The sequence below is a fragment of the Parus major genome, chromosome 20 (genome assembly GCF_001522545.3).
Source record: "Parus major isolate Abel chromosome 20, Parus_major1.1, whole genome shotgun sequence".
NCBI lineage: Eukaryota > Metazoa > Chordata > Aves > Passeriformes > Paridae > Parus > Parus major.
In genome coordinates this window covers 9,644,616-9,665,035 of record NC_031788.1, presented here as the reverse complement: position 1 = coordinate 9,665,035, position 20,420 = coordinate 9,644,616, and the positions used below count along the sequence as shown (strand labels likewise).

The 20,420-nt window shown below is 50.5% G+C and overlaps 1 protein-coding gene across 1 annotated transcript; it reads right to left on the bottom strand.

The window, feature by feature from the left end:
* Nucleotides 1-5,505: 5,505 nt before the first annotated feature.
* Nucleotides 5,506-19,080, bottom strand: GATA5 (GATA binding protein 5). Its single transcript, XM_015647057.3, has 7 exons — nucleotides 18,748-19,080; nucleotides 17,526-18,125; nucleotides 15,124-15,290; nucleotides 9,645-9,770; nucleotides 8,655-8,742; nucleotides 7,371-7,495; nucleotides 5,506-6,386 (listed from the first exon to the last, which is right to left on the bottom strand). The coding sequence occupies exons 2-7, from the start codon at nucleotides 18,043-18,045 to the stop codon at nucleotides 6,231-6,233; spliced, it is 1,182 nt and encodes a 393-aa protein (XP_015502543.1). The 5' UTR covers nucleotides 18,046-18,125; nucleotides 18,748-19,080; the 3' UTR covers nucleotides 5,506-6,230.
* Nucleotides 19,081-20,420: the final 1,340 nt, after the last annotated feature.

Here is a 20,420-nt window from a genome sequence, read left to right as displayed (position 1 = left end):
ACAAGAGAGAAACACATTCAGGAATTATGTCCCTTTACTGTTTGGTTTTTATCATGGGCTTTGTACAGACTCCCAAGGAACTCCAAGATCCTTCTTGCACCTCAGCATAGAGGAAAGGTTTTCTTTGCAGGAAAATATGGTTTTGGACATGAAGTGAAGAAACCCAAGCTGAAGACAGGAAGTTCTGGGTTGCTGTTGGCTGAGATGAACGTAGAAATGGAGAAATGACAGCCTGTATTTGTCACTTTTTTCCTCCTGAAGGAAAGTTGATGGCAACATGCTCAGCTACACCTGGGTGCCAACTCAATCCCAAACCTTAACTTGTTATGACAGTATTATTTAATAAGAAATATATCCATTTTATATCCATGATGACCTAATACATTAAAAATGCTTTAGGACAGCAGAAAAGCCAGTTTACAATGCTTCCAAAGCCATTCCCACAGCGTGAGGCTCAAACACCACCGTCATTCCTGACTCACCACAAGCTATCACCCTCCCTGTAAGTTCTCTGCTCCTGTTTGGTGCTGTGACATTATTAATCAGGGAGGAAAGATGTCAAGGTCAGGCTCAGGAGTGGCAATCACCCTGCAGTGCCCATGCAGTGATGGCCTTGCCAGTGACAGCATGGGGAACGTTCTCCCACAAAGCAAACAAAGGTGGATCTGAATCAACTGCCTCCCCAAAAGGCCACTTTCTGGTGCCCTTTGAGCAGCAGCAGCTTCCCTGTTGAACATTCCTGTTGCAGATCCCTACAGACACACATGGAGTGTCTGTTACAGCCTCCAGGGGTAAATGATTAACTCCTGTTCCACCTTGGCACTCACCTTAGTCCTGCTCATGCAGGAGGGGTGGGGTCTCCAGCAGCGTTTCCCAACCCCCTGGCTGAGGCCACGGCACTAAAAGCTGCTTAAACACTCCCCAGTCCTGTGTCTCAGTGGGCTCCTGGGGCTAAATTCTCATCATTTCCATTCATTTAATGAACTGGAGCTGCTCTTTATTGCAAGCAAGGAGTGAACAGATGGGAGGAATGACACCAACACCTGCAATAACAGTGACACGAGGGCTCTGCTCCACTCCTGTCTGTGCCCACTTCTCTTTTTCTCTCAACAGTTTCTCAGGTGGTCCCACAGAAGGGTCAGTCCCATGCCTTTCCCTAGGGAAGGGAAATGTGAGCACAGCTGAAACTGGAGCAAGGGCTGGAAGTTTCTACCAGTGTTTGATTGGAGTCATTTTCTTGGTTTGGAGGAAAAAAATCATAAGGAGAATCTCACTTTGCTGTTTTCTATCCAGCTTTCCCCCCATGTACGCTTATGTGCACTCATTCCCAATACAAGGGCTTCCAAAGCTTTCCCAGGCATGAAACTAGCTTTGCACCCAAACCAAGACAGAATCTTCTACTTGAATGATAAAATTTTCCTACTTCCTCCTGTTTTCTTCTAGATCATCAGGAAATTCAAATAGCATCCCCTTTATGAGGGTAATTGTTTCTAAGGGATAGTTACTGAGTGGTGTTACCTTGCACCAGCTGAGAAATTTGCCCTGGAAGCAGCTCAGCCTCCAACATTTTCAAACAGCACAATGGTCAAGGTCTGCTGTTGGCCACATTTAATGCTGCTGTGGAAATGCTTGCTATAAAATCTCTCTTGAAATTCCAATATTAATGTATTTCCTAATGTTAAGGAGAGCCTGAAACACCAAGGCAAAGGCTGGTAAACCCCAGCAGTTCCAGGGCAGTAGAAAACTGTAGGTGAAGATGCTTTTTGCCAAGTCTGACCATGAAAACTGTCCAAAACTTCCCTTCATCCTTCTTCTTCACACCTGTGGTATCCCTGACATGTCACCTGTGGTGATTCTCTTGGGTAGAAGTTTTACTGGTACATGGAATCTGTGTTTTTCAGAGAAGATGATGGATGAGGAAAAAACTCCCCTTAACAAGAGACTTTCTGGAATGTGCTGCTCAACAAGCCTCCCTTTGAGGAGGAACTTTGAAATAAAATCACTTTGCAGAAGGTGTCATTGCTCCTCATTAAGTGTATTCTATGTAAATTTGATACTGAACAGAAGAAATTCTTGGAGACACCACCTCCTTCCAACCCCTGGCCACAAAGCTTTCTCCAGGAAGGACCACCTGATGTGATGAAAGGACTGGTGTTGTTTGTTTTCTTCTTCTATGCATACAATGGTGAGATTGAATATTCAGCTCTGCTTTAGCTGCTGCACGAGTAAATAGCCTGGATATTTAATTACTGCAGCACATTGACCTGGAAAACAGCCTGGGTTGCTTTCCTGGCTGGCACACGACACCAACTTGGCAAAAAACCCCAAAACATTGGAGAGGAGCAGTGAAGCAGTGGACAGAGACTGGGAAGGAGCACTGAATTTCCCTCTGTGCATCACCAATCTCTTCCAGAGAGAATAAAAACCAGCAACAGAGCCCTACACCCCTTCAACCCCTAGAGCACTGCTGTACCTGGCTTCTACCTTCTTTCCAGGACAACTCTTTTGGATCCACGTAATGCTTCACAGACTTTTCAACCACAGGGAAGGAAGTTTGATGCCCCCATCCCTTATAACCATGGTGGGAGTATTCCCCAGCTGGCACAAACCACCCAAACCCAGTGCACAGCTTCTCCCAGGGCTGTGTGTCCCCAAGGCTTGTGCAAGGAGCACTCAAACCCCTCTGCCAGCTGGGTGGTATTTGCAGCTTAGGCAGAGCCCAGGCAGCAGCTGAGCTGCCACACAAGTTGTGCTGAACATTTCTGTGTGTAGCACAGGAGAAATGATGGTTCTGTGCTCCAGCATAAGTGACACCCCATTAGAGAGTCTGGGGCTTTGGGGGTCTGGCAGACATGAAACCACAACTTTCCGTTTTCCATGCAGAAACCTTTTTCTTTTTTTATATATTTTTTTTGTTTGTTTTTTTTAAGCAACTGCTTGGGTGAGCAATGATTTTTATTGTGTTATTAATATGACCATAAACAAGAACAACATGTGTTTATAGGCTCAAGTTCTTCATTACTCGCTCGCTGACTTGGTAGAAATCACCGTGGCATCAGTTTAAAGTGCAAAATGGAGCAAATCATTGTAGCCATGTTGTAAAATCATCTGGGCAGGCAACCTTTGAACAAAGGCAATTGATAGCTCTGAGGCAGCTGTACAACAGCAGTAAACAAAATAGTTGTCCACAAGCCACCAGACCTGCAGGAGAGCAAATACACCCCATGTTTTGGAAGGGGAGGGAGCACCAAGGGGGCTGACATAGGTTTGGGAAAAAGAAGTAAAGGTTGTTCTCTGAAGGTGACAGGGCTGCTGTTGGCACAGAAGGTAGGGAGGGAGCTAGGAGGGGTGAGACAGTGCCTGCCATGGGGGGAACCTGTACCCTGGTCAGTGGCAGGGTCTGGGTCTCCCAGACCTCAGTTTTGTGTCTGATCTCCTTCAACCCTGATGCCCCAAACATTTGAATTCCTGTGACAAACTGTGTGGGCTGAGCTGGGCTGTGCCACCAGGGGGTTGTAGGAGCAGGATTGAGGATGTACCATGAGCAGGGAAGATCCAAACTTTCCCATGGTTTTTTTCACACCTATTGGGGCAAATGCTCCTCTTTGCCATGTAGTAGGGGGCACAAAGGGATGTGGCAGGTGGGAGAAGAGCGGCTAAATATTGCACAGATCCCCCTGGATGTGAGTCTGCAAGCCTGGGACCTGCACAGGGATGCTGGAACTTCTGTGGGTGCAAAGACCTGGAGAGAAGGCATTTCCTCTGTCCCACAGGGCTGGGCAGACACGTTGCCTCTGCCACGAAGAGACCAAGGGACACAAGGAATGGCTCCTGCCTTGGGAACAGGAGTGAAAGATTGGAAGATGCTTCCAAGAAGTGAAAAAACGGCATTGTGGATGATGTCACCCAGTGAGGGCAGGGAGTGAGCAGGAAGGAAAAATTACACATGTCCCAGTTGTTTCACTTCTTGTCCCTCTGCCTCGTTTCGTCTGTCACCAGCCCCCGGAGCATCCTGACGCTCGGTCGACAGTTACCAACAGGCAATAAATAAAACCTCTGGAGCCACTGGTGTCAACATCTTGGCATTGTTTAGGTCTCCTTGTTTGCCTTTAAAATAACTCTCATCCTCGGGGTCATGCAGATGAAAAAGCGAGGACCCCCTGCCATCATCCATAGAAATCATCTTGCCATGACTTGTGCTGCGCTGTCTTTTGTTCCTGCCTGCAAAGTCTGGGGTTTGGGGAGCTGCCTGGGAGCACTGCTCATTACCCAGGGCTCTGCTGCCTCTTGCCAGCCTGTGCCTTGACACGTCACCTGGGGCGCCTGCAGGCCGCCTGTGCTCGGGCCACATCGCCCACTTCCCTGAGTGCCACACTCTGGGCTGATTTGGGATGCTGTATCCAGCCAGCCCCGTCCTGCTGGCTTATCTGCTGCCCGGCTGTGCCTGGCTCTGCTGTGGATGTTGGCCAGCCAAGGGGTGGAAAAACAAACGGTGGAGATGTGGATCCGTGCTCAGAGCCTGATCCTGCAAACATGGTGTGCCAGTGCCGGGCCTGGCGCTGGAGGGATGCCGTTCCATGACAGCCTTTGCCCTGGCACTGGAGCTTGGCATCATTAGCAGGCTGTTAATGAAGCTCTGCAGGCACAAGAATTACTCCTCCAAAGACAGTTTTCACCCATGGGCTTTGATAAAAGGGTGGCTCACACCCCACCATCCCTGCACACACCATCTCCTGCTGGACACCAGTGCTCCCCAGTGCCTGGAGCATCTCCTTTCCTCCAGCAAGGGTTGCATGATGGCAAGCATCATCCTCCATCTCAGCTGAGTTGTGACTTGATGTCAGATTCACTCTCCCTGATCCTCTTTAGCCTGTTGTTTATAATAAAAATCAAGCGATCCATCTCTTCTGACAAGAGGAAGAGTTGCTCCAGGAAGCCCTGGACAGGTCAACTTCTATATTAAGGAACTATTACTTGACAGTTTCCTGGCCATAAATAGCCGTACAGCGAGGCTGGGGATTTTATTTAGAAATAACAAATAAAGTAGGCCATAAGTAACTTCATGACCTCGCTCCCCCTTCATTTCCCACCCATCTCTCCTCTTCAGTAGGGTTTATTCCTCATCCCCAAGTTCCTTGGGACTTACAGGACCTCCATTTCCCACTTCTGAGATGCTGCAGAAACACGCTGCTGCCAGCTTTTGGAAGTGTGGTGTGGGTTTTGCATCACTGAAGATTTTTTGCTACAGCTCAGCTCCAAGAAAGTTTTCTACTTGGCCTTCATTAAAATAATTAAAAAGCAATCTGCTCTGTATGCTGAAAGCTGGAAATCCTCCACTCAGAACATCCCCAAAACTGGGGATTCAAACAATTACACCTCCAACACACCCCTTATTTTTCAGTCCCCCAAGCCTTTTTTTTAAAGTTTTGGAGGACTAATTTCTGATTTTCTAATGCTCAGACCTGGCAACATTCCAATCAGGAAATACAAAAGAAAAACCCAGCATTTCAGTATTCTTTTATTATTGGGAGGTTTTGACCATTTTTGTCATGCCATTTGCCTAAAATAATAATAAAAACCTCTTTGTTTGGAGCTGGATAAGGAAGAGCAGCATGTTTATTTCATCTATGACTCATCAGCTCAGTGTTGATATGCAAAACGCTTCAGAAGCTAACACTCTATAGAGATGATAGTTTTTAATATAAAACAGTAAATGTTTAAAACAACCATTCTTTTTTTTTTTTCTTTTTTCTTTCTGTTGTGGCCAATAAAACATAAGGCAGGCCATGTAGCTTACATTTTAATAAAATTAAGTTATTTGGTGCCATGTTATTACAGTCTTTTATTGGAAAGTGGAATAAATTGCACACAGTGGAGTCATAGGAGGGAGAAATCACTGCGAATAAACATAGATTCTGGGATGCATTTATTTGCTGGTTTCATGTCAGAGGAGGAAGGCTTTCCCCAAGAAAACGGAGGCGGCCCCAGGGTTCCGGCCTTGGGGAGGCAGCCCTGGGTAGCTCTGGGGTGGGATGAGCTTTTTGGGGAGCTGGTGCCACAGCGGGGTCACCCCAGCCCCATGCAGCTGGCGTTTTCCATGGGAATCCTCCAAGAGAAACCTGTCCTGTGTCTCAACCCCCGCAGTCCCGAGGTTCTGGGGCAGCTCATCCTCCTGCCCGTCGACAGCTGAAGACATTGGTCCCGAGGCTTTCTGCTGGAGGCTGGGGTTCCTAGGCGAGGGCCAGGGCACACCAGGAGTCCTGCCGGAGGGGCACGCTCAGCCCTGGCTGCGGGGCCATGCTGCTGGGGGAGAAGCTGTAGTCCTCGGGCTCAAACTTGAACTCGCCGTGGCCGCCGGCCAGCGCCTCGTCCGACTGGCTCTGTGCCTGCCCCGGGGAGGAAGCAGAGAGGGGTTAGGAGGCCTGTCATCAACCACAGGCCCATTGTTGTAGGGCAGAGGTAGACCAGGATGGGCTGTGAGCAGGGTGGGTTATCCCTGATGCTCCAGCTCCCTTCAGAGCAGTCTGGAGCCGGGCAGGAAGGGTGCTGCACCCTCTGCAAGCACAATGACCCAGCAGAGAGGAGGTGTGCCAGGGCCCATCTGCATTTATTCAGTGATTGGATATGTCCAGTTTGGAGATATTTAGGTGTGTGTGTATTTTTTCAGAGCACAGCACAAAGCAGATTTCTTGGTTTCAAACAAAAATCCCCTCTCCCACGTGGTGTAAGCAGCACTGCACCAGGCCCTTGGGTGCTGGGCCTAAAGCTTCCCCTCCATACACACATGTCCAGAGAGGGCTTAGACCCAGCATAAAGACAGTGTTGGGCCACAACGTTTTGATGTGTGGGTTGATTTAGAGCCTTTTTCTCCCTAAATCAAGGTGAAATAGCAACAAGCCCCTAGGAAAAGCTTGGGACAGAGGAGGGGCCTCTGACAGCCTCACAGCTCCGTGCTCTCTGAGCACCTCAGGGCTATAAGATCCTGATAACACATGCCCAGGGAGCCTTTTCCTGGGAGCTACAGAGGATTCCACCCTGGGCTGATCTCTTCAACTCAACAATGTTGCGTTTTCACAGCGGGAGATGGGAATTAAACTCGGCTCTGCACTGAAGCCACAGCAGAGCTTGGACACCCCAGTTCTCCACAGAAGGATGCAAGATCCCATGGGAAGCCAACAGGCTGGAGACCTTTCTCATCCACAGCATCTTGTCTCATGTTCCCTGCTTCCCTCAGCCTGAGGGAGTCCAGGCTGGTGGCCACAGTGCAATGAATCAATTGCTTCACCTCATCAAGGCCCCCAGAACAGCGGCCATGGAGGTGTGTGGATCATCCACTCCAGGCAGCCATGGCTCCGGGCCCTGTCCCTTACCTGGGACACCGACACGATGGTTTGTCCTGGGTACTGTGAGGTTGTGCTGGGCTCTGACTTTAAAGTGACCGTGCTGTCTGAGTTGGTAATGGAAGAAGGGGAGTTAGTGGCCGAAGTCGTGGATCCTGGAAGACAATTGGTAGAGGACAGTGAAGCAATGCAAATCTGCTCTTAAAGAAATTTATATTTTAACAGCAGCCATGACATCTGTCTTGGGTTGCAATGCAAGATGTAACCAAAGTCTGTATTCTATTACCAGCTGTTAAAACCAAGTAGGGCAGTGTTCTTTATCCCTTCCATGACCCATCCCTCGTAACTCCAGGGGGATATCCTCTATTAATGGGCCAGTGGGTCTCACTGCATGACTGATAAAACTAGATCATCCCATCGTGAGATGCTCCACTCAGGGGAAGGAGACAAGCATTCCTGCCTGGATATAATCTGAGATTTGGAACGCCACAGTCAGCCTGTCTCCACTGGATTCACAGAGGAGAGACCAGACCCATCTACACCACCACTGAACCTCCAGAGGAAAGCTACACCCTTCTATAGGACCATTGCTTCAACAGAACCACATCTGTGACTCCAGGAGGACTGCAGCCATCATTTAATGGGACTGCTACCAACATCCTGACCAGCAGGGTGTCAGGTTGTAATCTGACTGTCAGTGGTTTGTTTTTGTGGTTTTTTTCTTTATACTACTGCATTTTTCATTTTCCTAGTGAAGGACTGTTATTCCTATTCCTATATCTTTTCCTGAGAGCCCTTTGATTTCAAGATTATAATAATTCTGGCCAGAGGGGTTATATTTTTCTATTTCAAGGCAGGTTCCTGCCTTCCTTAGCAGACACCTGTCTTTTCAAACCAAGACAACATCTCACAGCATGACTACACTCTTTTCCTTCTACCACATCTGTGTCAGAAAACACTTTGTATTAGGCTGTCAAGATACTGATGGAGAAGGAGCAACCCTTTCACAATCTGGCAGTGTTTTTTTTCCTATTACTCAATTTAGCCCAAATCTGTGCAAACATGAGCACTGCTGCACTGGAGCCAGGTGCCCACAGCCCAGAGGAACCTGACCAAGAGTATGACAGCACTGAGATTTTCCACCAAACATCTTCCTATCACACAAGGCCTATGCAGAAATACAGGCCCCAGATCTAGAGCAGTCACCAAGGAAAAATTCTCATTATTTTCTAATTCTCATAATTTCCTTCAGAAGATGAAACACTGTGAAATGAACTGTGCTCCAAGACCCCAGGATGGATCATAACACTGTACCTGTTGAGGCTTTGCCTTTGGTAATGTTTTTAGGCTTCCTTTTCCTCGTCTGGATGCTTTCCTTTTTCATGGCCAGAGGTCGTGGTACCTTGACATTCATAAAGTTTGGAATCATTAATATTATATTTTATTCAGCTCCTTCCCACACATTTTGCTCTCCTATTTCTGTGCTGCTCATGCAAAGCAGCTAAAGTCCTTGTCCTTCACTAGGAGCTATTTTTCTCTGCATCAGGCCTTGGCTGGAAGATATATAAGGCTAAAAGCTAAGGCTTCCCCACAATTTTTGTTTTTTCCTTTATTTCCTATTTTTCTTTTCCTGATTTATTAGTGACCTTTGCAATGGGGCTCTATTAAATTACAGACTGACAGACTGAGAGCCTACAGGGCTTAGAGGGAATGGGCATGGGGTAAAGAAGCTTCAGACTTTGTAGAGGGATGGAGTCTCCTCTTTGTTTGGTGGACTTGTCCCCAGCATCTCCCATCCTCTGTGGGCAAATGTTACCAGCCAGCCCCCATGTGGGCTCCAGAGCCTCCTTCACACATTCTTGACTAGGACATAGAGAAGAAGTATGCTCCTTATCTCAGTCTGGGTTTGGGAAGCTTCAGCCTCCAGCTACTGGAGCCTGGTAAGATTTCATTTCATGGAATCCTAGGGTGGTTTGGGTTAGAAGGGATCTTAAAGATCATTCCAGCTCCTCTGCAATAGGCAGGGACACCTTCTAATATCCCAGGCTGCTCCAAGGTCCATCCAGCCTGGCCTTGGACACTTCCAGGGAGGGAGCATCCACATCTCTGCATTCCAGCATGCCCTCAGCCTCACCCTGGAGAACCCCAGTAGCCTGAGCTTTTAACTGCTCAAGGGGATGGGATTTGGTACAGCTCTTCTGGGTCCAGTCTAGAGGCTGGTCCTTCCAGAGCTGATCTCCTAGACCTGCTGGGCAGTGATCCCCAGTCCCAGAGGGTCCCTCCCGGTGTGGATGTGCTCCTCACCCCGTGGAGCTTCATGTACAAGCCGCAGGCGTTGCAGACGGGCTCGCCCTCGGCGTTCCTTCTCCACAGGGTGGTGTTGGTGGTGTGGCAGTTAGTGCAACAAAGGCCAGCACGTCTCGATGAAGACTTCAAAACAAGCAAACAAACATGTGAGGGCACACACAGGAATGATGAACTGAGAAGTTTCATATCAAAATGAAATCTCCAAGTACGCCATATTCCCAGAAAATGTGAAACATGCACAAGAGCCAAATTCAGATCAAAGAAATTACATTCAAATGAGATCACTCTAATTTGCAAGTCTTTGTTTGGTTTGGGGTTTTTTATTTGTTTTGGTTTGGAGGGGGTTTTTTTGGGATTGATAAACCTGTCAAATATCCTTGCAACTCATTTCACAAACTTCCAACAAATCTGCTGGAAGTGATCAGGACTCGGAGCATAGAGAACTTCCCTCCAGGACATCCACTCAGACAAAGAAAGAGACGGAAAATGCCAGCTGGGCTTTAAATGCACAAAGAAAACTCATACTTTAAGTGAACTCTTCTGTTTTCCTGCACTCAAAACTACCACTAAAGTTAGAAACATCCCAATTAATCTCTGGGTTAAGACAACTGGAATCAGTTGGCTGAACTGGGCAGAACCAAACTGAACTGCTCCATGATGAGACCAGGGAGGTTTATTCTTCAAGTCTCACAGATAATCTGTTCTCTTACAGGCTGTAGAAATACCCCACAGACATTAATTAACAACATATTTTGTGAGTGCAGTGATTGCTGGCTTTTAAACATTAATAATTCCAAATGGAGAAGGAAAATATTCTGGCAGAAGTAGCAAACTAATTTCTGACAACTTCCCTCCAAGCCACTGGAAAATTCAGATCTCTCTTTATACAGACTTGTCAGCTCAATAGGCATTTCATTTGAGAGTCTTTTAGCACCAGATATTGAAACTATTTTAATAAAAGAGCTCACTAAGTGGAAGATACTTCTGGCATAAGTAATATCTCAGGCTCTCCACATTCAGGTGTCTAAATATGTTCTTCAGCTACTAGAAAAATCGCTTTGAATCCGCTCAAAGGCAGACAAAAGGTGATGGAGGCAATAAAGAACTCCCTGTTTGTTTATTTTTCCATTATTGCTTGATATCCTGACTGAGCAATATAATGAATGAGGTGGGAAGAGGAGGAATAAAAATGAAATGTTTTTACAAGGTTAGCAGTCAAATAAAGATCAGCTTTGAATTTCGAGAGGCACAAGTGACGTGCCCTAAGTTTGATTCATTCGTTACTCAGCAAAGAGGTCTCAGCAACTATTTGCAAATAATGGCATCACTTTGGGAATTATTCAACTTGTAAGAAATAACCAGGCAAAAATAATAATATACCAAAATGTGAGCAGACAAGCCTGGCACAGAGGATGAGACAACAATCTTTGTCCCTGATCTGGGACATGGTGTCACAGCAAGATGCTGGAGCAACCCAGTGCCCTTTAGAGCCTTTCAGTGCCAGGGCTGTGCTTCTCTTCCCTACATCCAGGAGGGGCCTGGGCTCCCATGGGAGCAGAGAGAGGTGTGGAGCACCTGAAGGATGTGAGGATTCTGAGGTCCAATTCCTGCTGTGGGCAAGGATTGGAATTTGGAGCCACTCAGCCCTGGGATAACTGTGCCTGCTGCAATCTGTCCTTGCCTGCAGATGGGGAAAGACCAGTGCAAAGCCCTTTGGAAAGTCTCGAATTTTCTAGGCCGGCACAGGTTCCTGTGAGGGAGGGACACCCTCTCCTTGTTTCACAGGAAGCTTTGCCCGAAGCTTGCAGATGAGGTGACAATGAGACCTGTGGCTCTGGTGGCCCAAGGGCAATGCCAGCGCTGCCAGAGCTCTGCCCACCCTGCCAGAACTGCCCCTGCTCATGGGCTTCCTTCTGGGACAGTGACAAGTTCCTTCTATCCATCCTGAACGTCACTCTGCAGGCTGGCTCCTCCTCACACAGCCAGGGAGAGAAGAAATCTTCCTACGTCACCAGCACTACAATTTAATCCTCAGAAACCCCATGAGAACCTGCCCCTGCACCACAACCTGCCAGCTGAGCAAGAAAGAGACAGTCTAGGCTACCACTGCTCACTGAAGGACGAGGGTACAATACATTAGTGCTGATTTCCCAGAAATTCTCTTGAAAGAAAATGCATTTCTGCCTGCCTCCACCCCACTGCCTTTGTAGCTTTCTGACCTTGTCTAGGAAGTTGTTGATTTCAACATTGTGCTCAGTGTTTATTTATACAAATGCACCATACACTCAAACAAAAACTCTTCACAGACCTGGCTTGACAGCCAAGTGCTGCTGATAAGCTCAAGGAATGGTGAGTTGGTGCCTATTGAATTAACTGCATGTGAGAGCTGCTTGGAGAGCCCAGAAAATTCAAAGCCAGCAGGGAAGGTCCTTCTGAGGGATACCAAGCTGCCAGGGACTTTGCTTCACCTCCTTTTCAATGGTGGAAAATAAACCACTGGGTTTAACAGGGGGAAAAAAAAAAAAAAAAAAGGCACTGAACCCCCAGATTTAATCAATGCTTCTCTGCCCTCATTTCCAACAGATTCGAGGGGACCTGTGGTTTACAGGAAAGATGTTACAGGGAAGTGTGCTGAGGTATCTGGGCTCAGCTCCTGAAAGTGGGGAACTCAGAGGCTCAGAGCCAAAGGCAGCAGCATCCTCTGAGATCTGCCTTTGTTACTACAGCTCTGGGTAAACCTGCACCCTGGAGGATGAGGGAGCAGTAAGAACTGAGGCACAGAAGAAAACCAAGGCACACACCATGAAATGGCTTTAGGATCCTATTAGACTGTGCCAGGGCTGTGATACATCACATCCCTGCCTTCCCCAAAAGTGTCACCAAACCCACTGCGCATTGCAAACTGTAAAAAAGGTCAGGCTTTTTTCAGAATTCAGCTCCAGGTTAGTCCTTCAGCTCTGGGTGGTGTGGGAGCTGCTGAGCACAGGACAGCCACTGCATTTGCTCTCATGCTCTGCTCCATGTTCACTTCCTAATAGCAGAAATTGCATCTGCCCTTCACCAGCTGCTCCTGGTTTCAAAAGTGATCTGGATTTTCAGACTAAGATATCACCCTGTGAAACACACCAAGAAACTCTGGCTAGAAAAGGTGCTGCCTAAAATAAAGTTCTGCCTCTGTCCTCCTCTAATACAAACCCTTTCTGCTGAGAGCATTTTGAGTCCAGACACAGACGGGAGCAGAGTGGCTGTCCCTGCTGTGTAGAGGATGTTGCCCTTATCTCAAAAAAAGAGTGGAAACAAAAAATGAAGTGGAAACTACACTCGCTGTGCCATGCACGAGCAGGCTGAGCTGCAGGACATCATTCCTGCAGTGTTATCTGGGCTGTGCTGTGCTCTCTGCTGGGGGACTTTGCTTTGTGAAAACAGAAGTCAGAATAACTCCCAGCGCAGTGTCTATGCACAGAACAAAGGTCGTAACGTTAAGGATGAAAGCGACCATTTTTCCCTCCTGTGTCTGTATTTCTCTGCACTGTGAAAACTGATTTCACTGTTCCTACAGCCACAGAGCCACTGCATTCACTGCTCTGCTCCCAGAGCTGGCTCCTTCTTGTCCATGATCAGTGGATCCCTCCTCTTCCAAAAGGGCAGAACTTGTTGCAACGAGACATTTCACATCCTTGGGAAAACCCAAACTTTCAAAATGTTTCGTTCCAAAAAAGTCAGAATGGAAAGTCAAAATTGCAGCCCCTTTTCTAATCCATAAACCAAAATCCCCTTAAGTATTTCAACCCTAGCAAAACACTTCCCCTGGACAAGAATCAGCTCTTTCATTTAAGCTTTATCATTGTTGTATTTATTGCCAAAATAATTAAAAAGTTTGGAAGTACTTTGGTAATTCCCAATTATATTTGCTCATCCCTGAAAAAAGGTCTTAATTCTGTAAAGAAGCATTTTCCATCAGAAAAGTTTGTTGAAATGTTTGTTGAAAAATGCCTGATGGGTGCTATAGATGAGGCTCAGGCAGGGTGCAGGCAATGCATGACTGTCTCTCTTCCCATGTGCTGAAATAAAATATGGAATAGCAGTGAGATGTCTCCAGTTCCCTCAGGGAAAAGCTGCTCAAAAATCCCTGAGAATTTCATCCAGTGGCACATTCAGATGCCAGTCTGAAATGCAGAGTAGGATTTGAACTGGTTTGCACCTCTGTCTATGCACAGTTGTGTTTGCTCTGGAGAAATCAGCAGCGTAACTCTGAGATTTGTGGCACAGCAGCGACTGGGGGTTCAGATTTAATGTCACCACATTTTAGGAGACAGAAAGATTTTGGAGAGACAGCAAATCCTGTTGGTTAATGCTGAATATTTCACACAAATGCCTTGATTTTAATGTGGTGAGCAAAATAGGGTTTTTCCATGGAGCTACTAATTTAATTTTCCAAATCCAGAGCTACATTTCCGAGGAATCAGAATGAAACATCTTGATCAATCTCAATTTTTCTTTTTTCCTGACCGATTTTCATACACAAGAACTTGTCACTTTGGGGTTATTGCTAATAATTTGTTTTGCAATACAAAAAAATAACTGCAGGAATACACCCCTAGTGAAAGCCCAAGGAGCTCCCAGCTGTTCCCCAGCATGGATCCAACAAACATCCTGTTTGTAATGACGGTGTCTGATGACAAGCTCTAAAACCAAAACTGTTACCACCAAATTTAAACATCCCAAAGCGACTCCACAAGAAAAGAAAAAAGAAAAAATACGCTCCTTTCCTCCCTCACCATGGGATCCCAACTGGAGGAAGCCCAACATTACATTGACAGAGGGAATTAATGCTTTAACCAGCAGGGAAACTGGGAACTGCCAAACCCCAAGTTTTCCCCTTAGGCAGGAGGGTGAAGGCAGCAGAGAGCAGGGCCCCATCCTGCTCCCATTGTGAGCAGCCACAAACCCACTGGGCCAGCTCAGGACCAGCCTTGCCTCCTGCTCAACTGTTCTGCCTAGACCATGGACAACTAGGAAATAATAATAATAATAATAATAATAATAATAATAATAATAATAATAATAATAATAATAATAATAATAATAATAATAATAATAGAATACGAAGCAAAACACCCATTTCAGGAACAGAGCCAGGAGAAGCCTGCAGGGTCTGACCACAGGCAAGAGTGATGGTTCTTGCTCGGCTCTGGTGCAGCCCTGGGAACCCTCGGTTCCTTCAGCCCTGTCTCCACTGCCCTCTACTCGTGCCAGGACAGAAACCCCTCTGGCTTCATCCCATTCCCCCTGACCCCAGCCGGCTCTGTGCTGCAACAAGGGTGTCCTGGCATTTCATCTGCGGGAGAACAGGGGGTCAAACAGACCCTAAGACGAGTACAGAGACCCCAACAGGCACCGTGACAGCCCCCCAGCCCCTGCCCTGCAGCCAGCCCCGGGTGGAGCCGGGGATCCCGGCGAGGTTTCCGTCTCTTACCAGCCTCTTCTGCGGTTTGAGGGGCCGGTTGATGCCGTTCATTTTGTGGTAGAGCCCGCAGGCGTTGCACAGGTAGTGCCCGGTGCCGTCCTTCCTCCAGAGCGGGGTGGACATGGCTCCGCAGTTCACGCATTCCCGGCCGTCCCCGGGGAACTCCTCCAGGTATTCTGGAATAAACACCCGGCAGTGAGGCTCAGGAAACATCCCCTGAGCACGGGGATGTCCCCGGGACCCCGCCGGAGAGGGTCTCCGATCCTCTGTGCCCCAATACTAGGGGACATCCCCTTCCGGAGCAGGTTTATCTCCACCCTAAAAGTGTGACCCGAACCCCTTTATTTCCTCCACACCTTAATCTTTTAATATTTTGTTCAAAGACCGCCGATTCCCTTTTCCTAAAGGAAATCCCTTTCAAATCCCTTTCCCGAAAGGAAAAAGGGCTGAACATGGCTGGGGTCTCTCTGGGATGGGGAGGCGCAGGGTCACCAGCGGGAGAATGCGATGTTATCCCAGGGTGCAAAAATAAATGGGAGAGGGGGGAAAACGAGGAGATTTTCCTGATTTCCATCACGAAACACACCCAGCCTCTGGCCGGGGCTCTGAGCTGCCCGCCGGGAGATGCCGGACAGGCACCCGCGGGGATCTCGGGCTCCCCAGGACAGCATCACCGGCCGGCCGCGGCCCCAATTCCTGCTAGAGAGGCTCTTCCTCACTTTTTCCGTCCCTGGGAAAAAAACAAAACTCCGAGGAAGCAGCCGCGGAGCACCAGCCGCGGTCCATCCCTGCCCCGAGCACGGCTCAGCGGCAAAGGGCAGCCCGGAGCGAAACCAGGACGCCTCTCCATCGAGAGTCGGTCTTTTAACTCCTACTGTTTTTCACCCTCTTTTAAAAAGAATTTATCCTTCTTGTTCTTTTCTTACGAGGAAAAATAGCTGTTATATTATTTTTTAAAAATCTTCGATCGGATTAATAATGATGCAACGGAAAGAAAAAGGAAAAAGGACAAAACTTTAAAAACCGGGAAATGGGAAATAGAAATAAAATGTAAAGAGAAAAGGCAAAAAAAAATTTGTAATAATTCACTGAATAAAAAAAAAAAGAAAAAAAAAAGAAAAAAAAAAGAAGAAGAAGAAAAAAGAAAGTAATAGTTTAGGCTACTTGAGACAGTTTACACTATCCAAGAGCAAAAATAAACGGCAGAGAGGACGGCAGCCGCTATTCTGGATCCTAAAGCACCGAATTCAAAGTTCAGAAAATATTTCTGAGGGATCACCTCCCTCGGCAGGACGATTCTTTCCCGCACAATGCAAAGGATTTTCACAAAGAGAAAACCCTGGAAAGAAAGCGCTGCCCAGCACCTCCGGCGTGGGAGGAAAAGCCGAGCCGGGGAGGGAGCTCGGTGGGGAGGGGGCTGCTTCCCTGCTTTAACTTTGTTCTTGGGGTGAAGATAAGATAATTCGGTTCACCGCAGTAAAGATGATAACGCGGCTGAGATCTTGAAGTGGCTTTTAAAGGACTTTGCAAACCACAGCCGGAGGAGGCTGGTGGAGTGCCCCCGGGGTTATAAACCCCGCGCACGGAGAGTCCTGTTAAATCAAGCCCAAAACTTTATTTGCTCAGAGCTTAGTTTAAAGGGACTCTCGGTGTGGGTGCAAAGGAATTGAAGTTTATTGTTCAACGCCTGAGCGCCTTTCGGTGTCTCCCCAAAGGCCGCAGAGCAATGCAGCTGCGGACCTGTTTGGGCGACGGCAAATGAGGAGACCGGGAGTCTGTTCAAATATAAACTAATTTACCACAATAAATTACTTAAAAGGGAGGGAGCTATAAATCTGCCCCGCTAATTTAAACACAAGGGTAAGTATTGAAGCACAGGCACAAAGTCGATATTGTGGGAAGGAGATATCGCGGGGGTGGTGGTGGGGTGGGGAGGGAAGGGGTTGAACGGCCTCTGCTTCTCTGTCCTTCGGGGGAATTGCTCTGCTTTGAAACGTGGTCTTTGCCCTTCTTGTCACACACGCACCCCACTCCCTTATCCCACCTCTGTCCAGGGTCAGCCGCACATACCCCGCTCCCGGACCATCTCCCCATCCCTGGATAAAATCCCCCTCTCCTCTCCAGTCGGGGATGCCAGAGGGACAGCTCATCCCGGGGCCGAGCCACCGACACGCAAAGGGGACGGGGTATGAGGCTGGGATGGGATGGGGTATGAGGTTGGGATGGGATGGGAATGGGGACGGGGTATGAGGTTGGGGTGGGGATGCGGTATGAGGTTGGGATGGGAATGGGGTATGAGGTTGGGATGGGGATGGGGCATGAGGTTGGGATGGGCATGGGGGATGAGGCTGGGATGGAGATGGCTCCCACTCAGCGTCCCGAGACGTCGCTGAAGGGCTGCGGCCACCTACCGAAAGTGGACCTGCGGCCGGGCAAGGCCGCCTGCCTCGTCTGCAGGCTGTGCAGCACGCTGCTCTCAAAGTGTCCGGCGGTCCAGGAAGGCGGTATTTCGGGGGTCACGTAGGCGGGGTAGGGGCTGGAGTAGGACCCGTTAACGGAGCGCACCAAGGCGTTGCCGTACTGCTCCCGGCCCCCGCCGCCCAGCAGCAGGGGCCCCTGGTAGGCGCCGTCTCGGCCCGAGGGGCTGCTGCCCGGCGGGCTGTGCGAGTACGAGAAGCCCGACGGAGGGTGGGGGCTGCCGGCGTTGAAAGCCGCGGCCTCGCCGCCGCTCTGCCCCCAGCCCGGGGGGTTGCCGAGGTGGCTCTGGTGGGGCTCGCAGCCTTGCAGGTAGGGCAGCGTCTGGAGGACGGAGGGCACCCGGGTGGTGGGCACGTAGACGGGCGAGCCGGCCGACGAGTGGAGGAAGTTGCTGGAGTCGTGGGAATAAGCCGACTGGCCATGGTTGGGGGTGAGGGCCAGACCCTGATACATGTTCCGAACTCGGCGGCGGAGGCTGCTCAGGGCCCGGCCGGCTGCGGCCCGGCGGTGCCGAGGGGCTCACTCAGAGGAACCTGGAGGGAGAAGCGAGAGCAGCAGGCTGAGACCCCGCACACACCGGGCACCCGACGGCCTTTCCCCCGCAGAAAACACCTCTTCCCAGCCTCAAGCAGGGGCTGAAATTTGTAATTTTTTTTCTTTGTTTTGTTTTCCTTTACACTTCCCTTTGAGCCACGGAGAGAATTAACCTCCTTGGAACGGGCAGCGACCCCTCCGGCACCTTTCCCCTCCCCGCCGCCCTCCTGGGCACCTCCAACGGGCCGGAAAAACACTTCAACAATTAAATATTTTTCCCCAATAGTGTTTCCCTTCCCGTCTTTTATTTTTTTTATTATTTTTTAAATTTTGTTTTCCCTCCCAACCCCAGGGCCTGGAGCGCAGCTCGGGGCCTTGTTGGCATAGACGCGGCCGGCTGCGGCCCCTCGGGTTCCCTGCGAAAGCGGGGCCCCGACGGATCTGGGCAGAGCTCCAGGATCGGGAGCATCCCCGGTGTCCCCCAGCTACCAGCACTGCCGCTTTCCTGTCAAAAAGCGCGATAACCCTCGGGCAGGCCTCTCCTTGCGGACGGAGGGCTGCAGCCGCCGAAGCCCGCAAGAGCATCCCACCCTGGCCCGCTCCTCCCGCACAGGTACTCACATGGCAGCGTGCCGGGAGCGGAGCCGGGCATGGCAGGGGGGGCATGGAGCTGTGCTCAGACCATCCAGGGAAATCCCAGGAAAATAAAAATTTAAAAAAGAAAATAAAAAAAAAAATACACTGAAGCTCAAGGGGAAGGCAGGAGAAAAAACAAACCAGCAGGACCCCTTGGAAGAGAGGGGCTGCCCTCTCCCGGTGTCCCCCCCTGCCGCCTCCCTGTCTCCCGTGGGTGCGTCCCTGGCTGCGCCCGGCGGGGAAGTGGCGGCTCTGGCTCTGGCTCTGGCTCTTTACGGCGGCCCCGGTAGGGACCGGCCCACGTGACGGCCGGCGGGGCAGCCCCGCTCGGTCCCGGCCGGGATTGGGCGCCTCCCGGCAGGGGGGGACGGGATAAGTCCCGGTCCTGGCGGGGGGGGACGGGATAAGTCCCGGTCCCGGCGGGGGGGACGCGCCCGCAGCCTCCCCCCGGCGCGGGGCCGGGCGGAGCGGGGCAGGACGCGGCCCCCGGAGCTCCCCGCACCGCCCCGGGCCCGCCGGCCGCCCCCGCAGAGCGGCTGGAGGTGTCCGCCCGCCCCCGGGGAGGGCTCGGGGATGGCTCCCTCCTTTGCGGGCCCCGCTGCGTTTCTGGGGTTGGCTCCCGCACCCCATCTGGAGGCGATGCCCCCCCGCCCCGGGCCGCCGGGAGATGCTGGGGAACACACCGAAAACTTCCCGGCGGGGATCTGGTAGTCGAGGATGAGAGCGGGTGGTTTTCTGCTGCGAGAGAGCGCTCCGGTTCTGTTTCGACAGAAGTCCTATCCTTACGGGGAAGGGGCTCCTCAGGCTGCCCCCGGCCCGCCCTGACTTTCTCAAGCTGCCCACGGGCCCGCCGAGGATGCGGCGATGCTCTCAGCCTGCCCGTCCCGGCCGTGCCCTCTCAGCGCGGCTTTGCCACGTTCGGAGAGCAGCTCCGGCCCCTCACCGTCCCGTCGGGGCTGCCCCGCTTCCCAGTGCTCTGCTCTTCCCCGGGGGAAGCAGCCGAGAGAAGGGTCCTCCTCCCTGCTGCCCCCGGCCCAGTCCCTCTGGCCTGGACACGGGGACAAAAAAATCCTCTCCCAGTTGTTCCCCGTCGGCGCCAGCCGGGAAGGGACTTCAGAGGGGAAGGAGCTCTTAGTCCCAGCAGCCCGCTTACCCCGGCTAACTCGGCCGATTTAATTCTCCTTCGGTGCTGGCCAGCGAGGAAATATTTCCATCGTTACCGGGATTTGTATCCCGGAATTATTGCGCTTTTGCACGAAGTCGCTGCGCCCTATCTCCTCTCCAGAGAAACGGGGGGAAACCCTGGGTGAATCTGTCCCGCCGCTCGCTCTATCCCCGGGCAGACAGAATTTTGTCACCCCCAGGCCTTTTACCGCCCGGGTCGGGCCCCTCTCGGCCCCGGGAGCCCTCCGGTAACGCAGCCCGGCTCTGCCCGCCCGTGCGGTCCCGGCGCCCGGGGGAGCCCGTCCAGCCTCGCCTCCGCAGGGAGCAGCGCTGCGGGAAGGGTGGGAAATTTCAGCTCCAAAATAAACTGGTGCAGGAATGCCAGCTATTTCCCTCGGAATAATGCAACGCAACTGGCTGGAGATGTATTTATTTGCTCGCGAAAGCGGCCGCTTACGGCTCGCAGGGTACCCCTGTGCCCGCAGAGCAAAAGA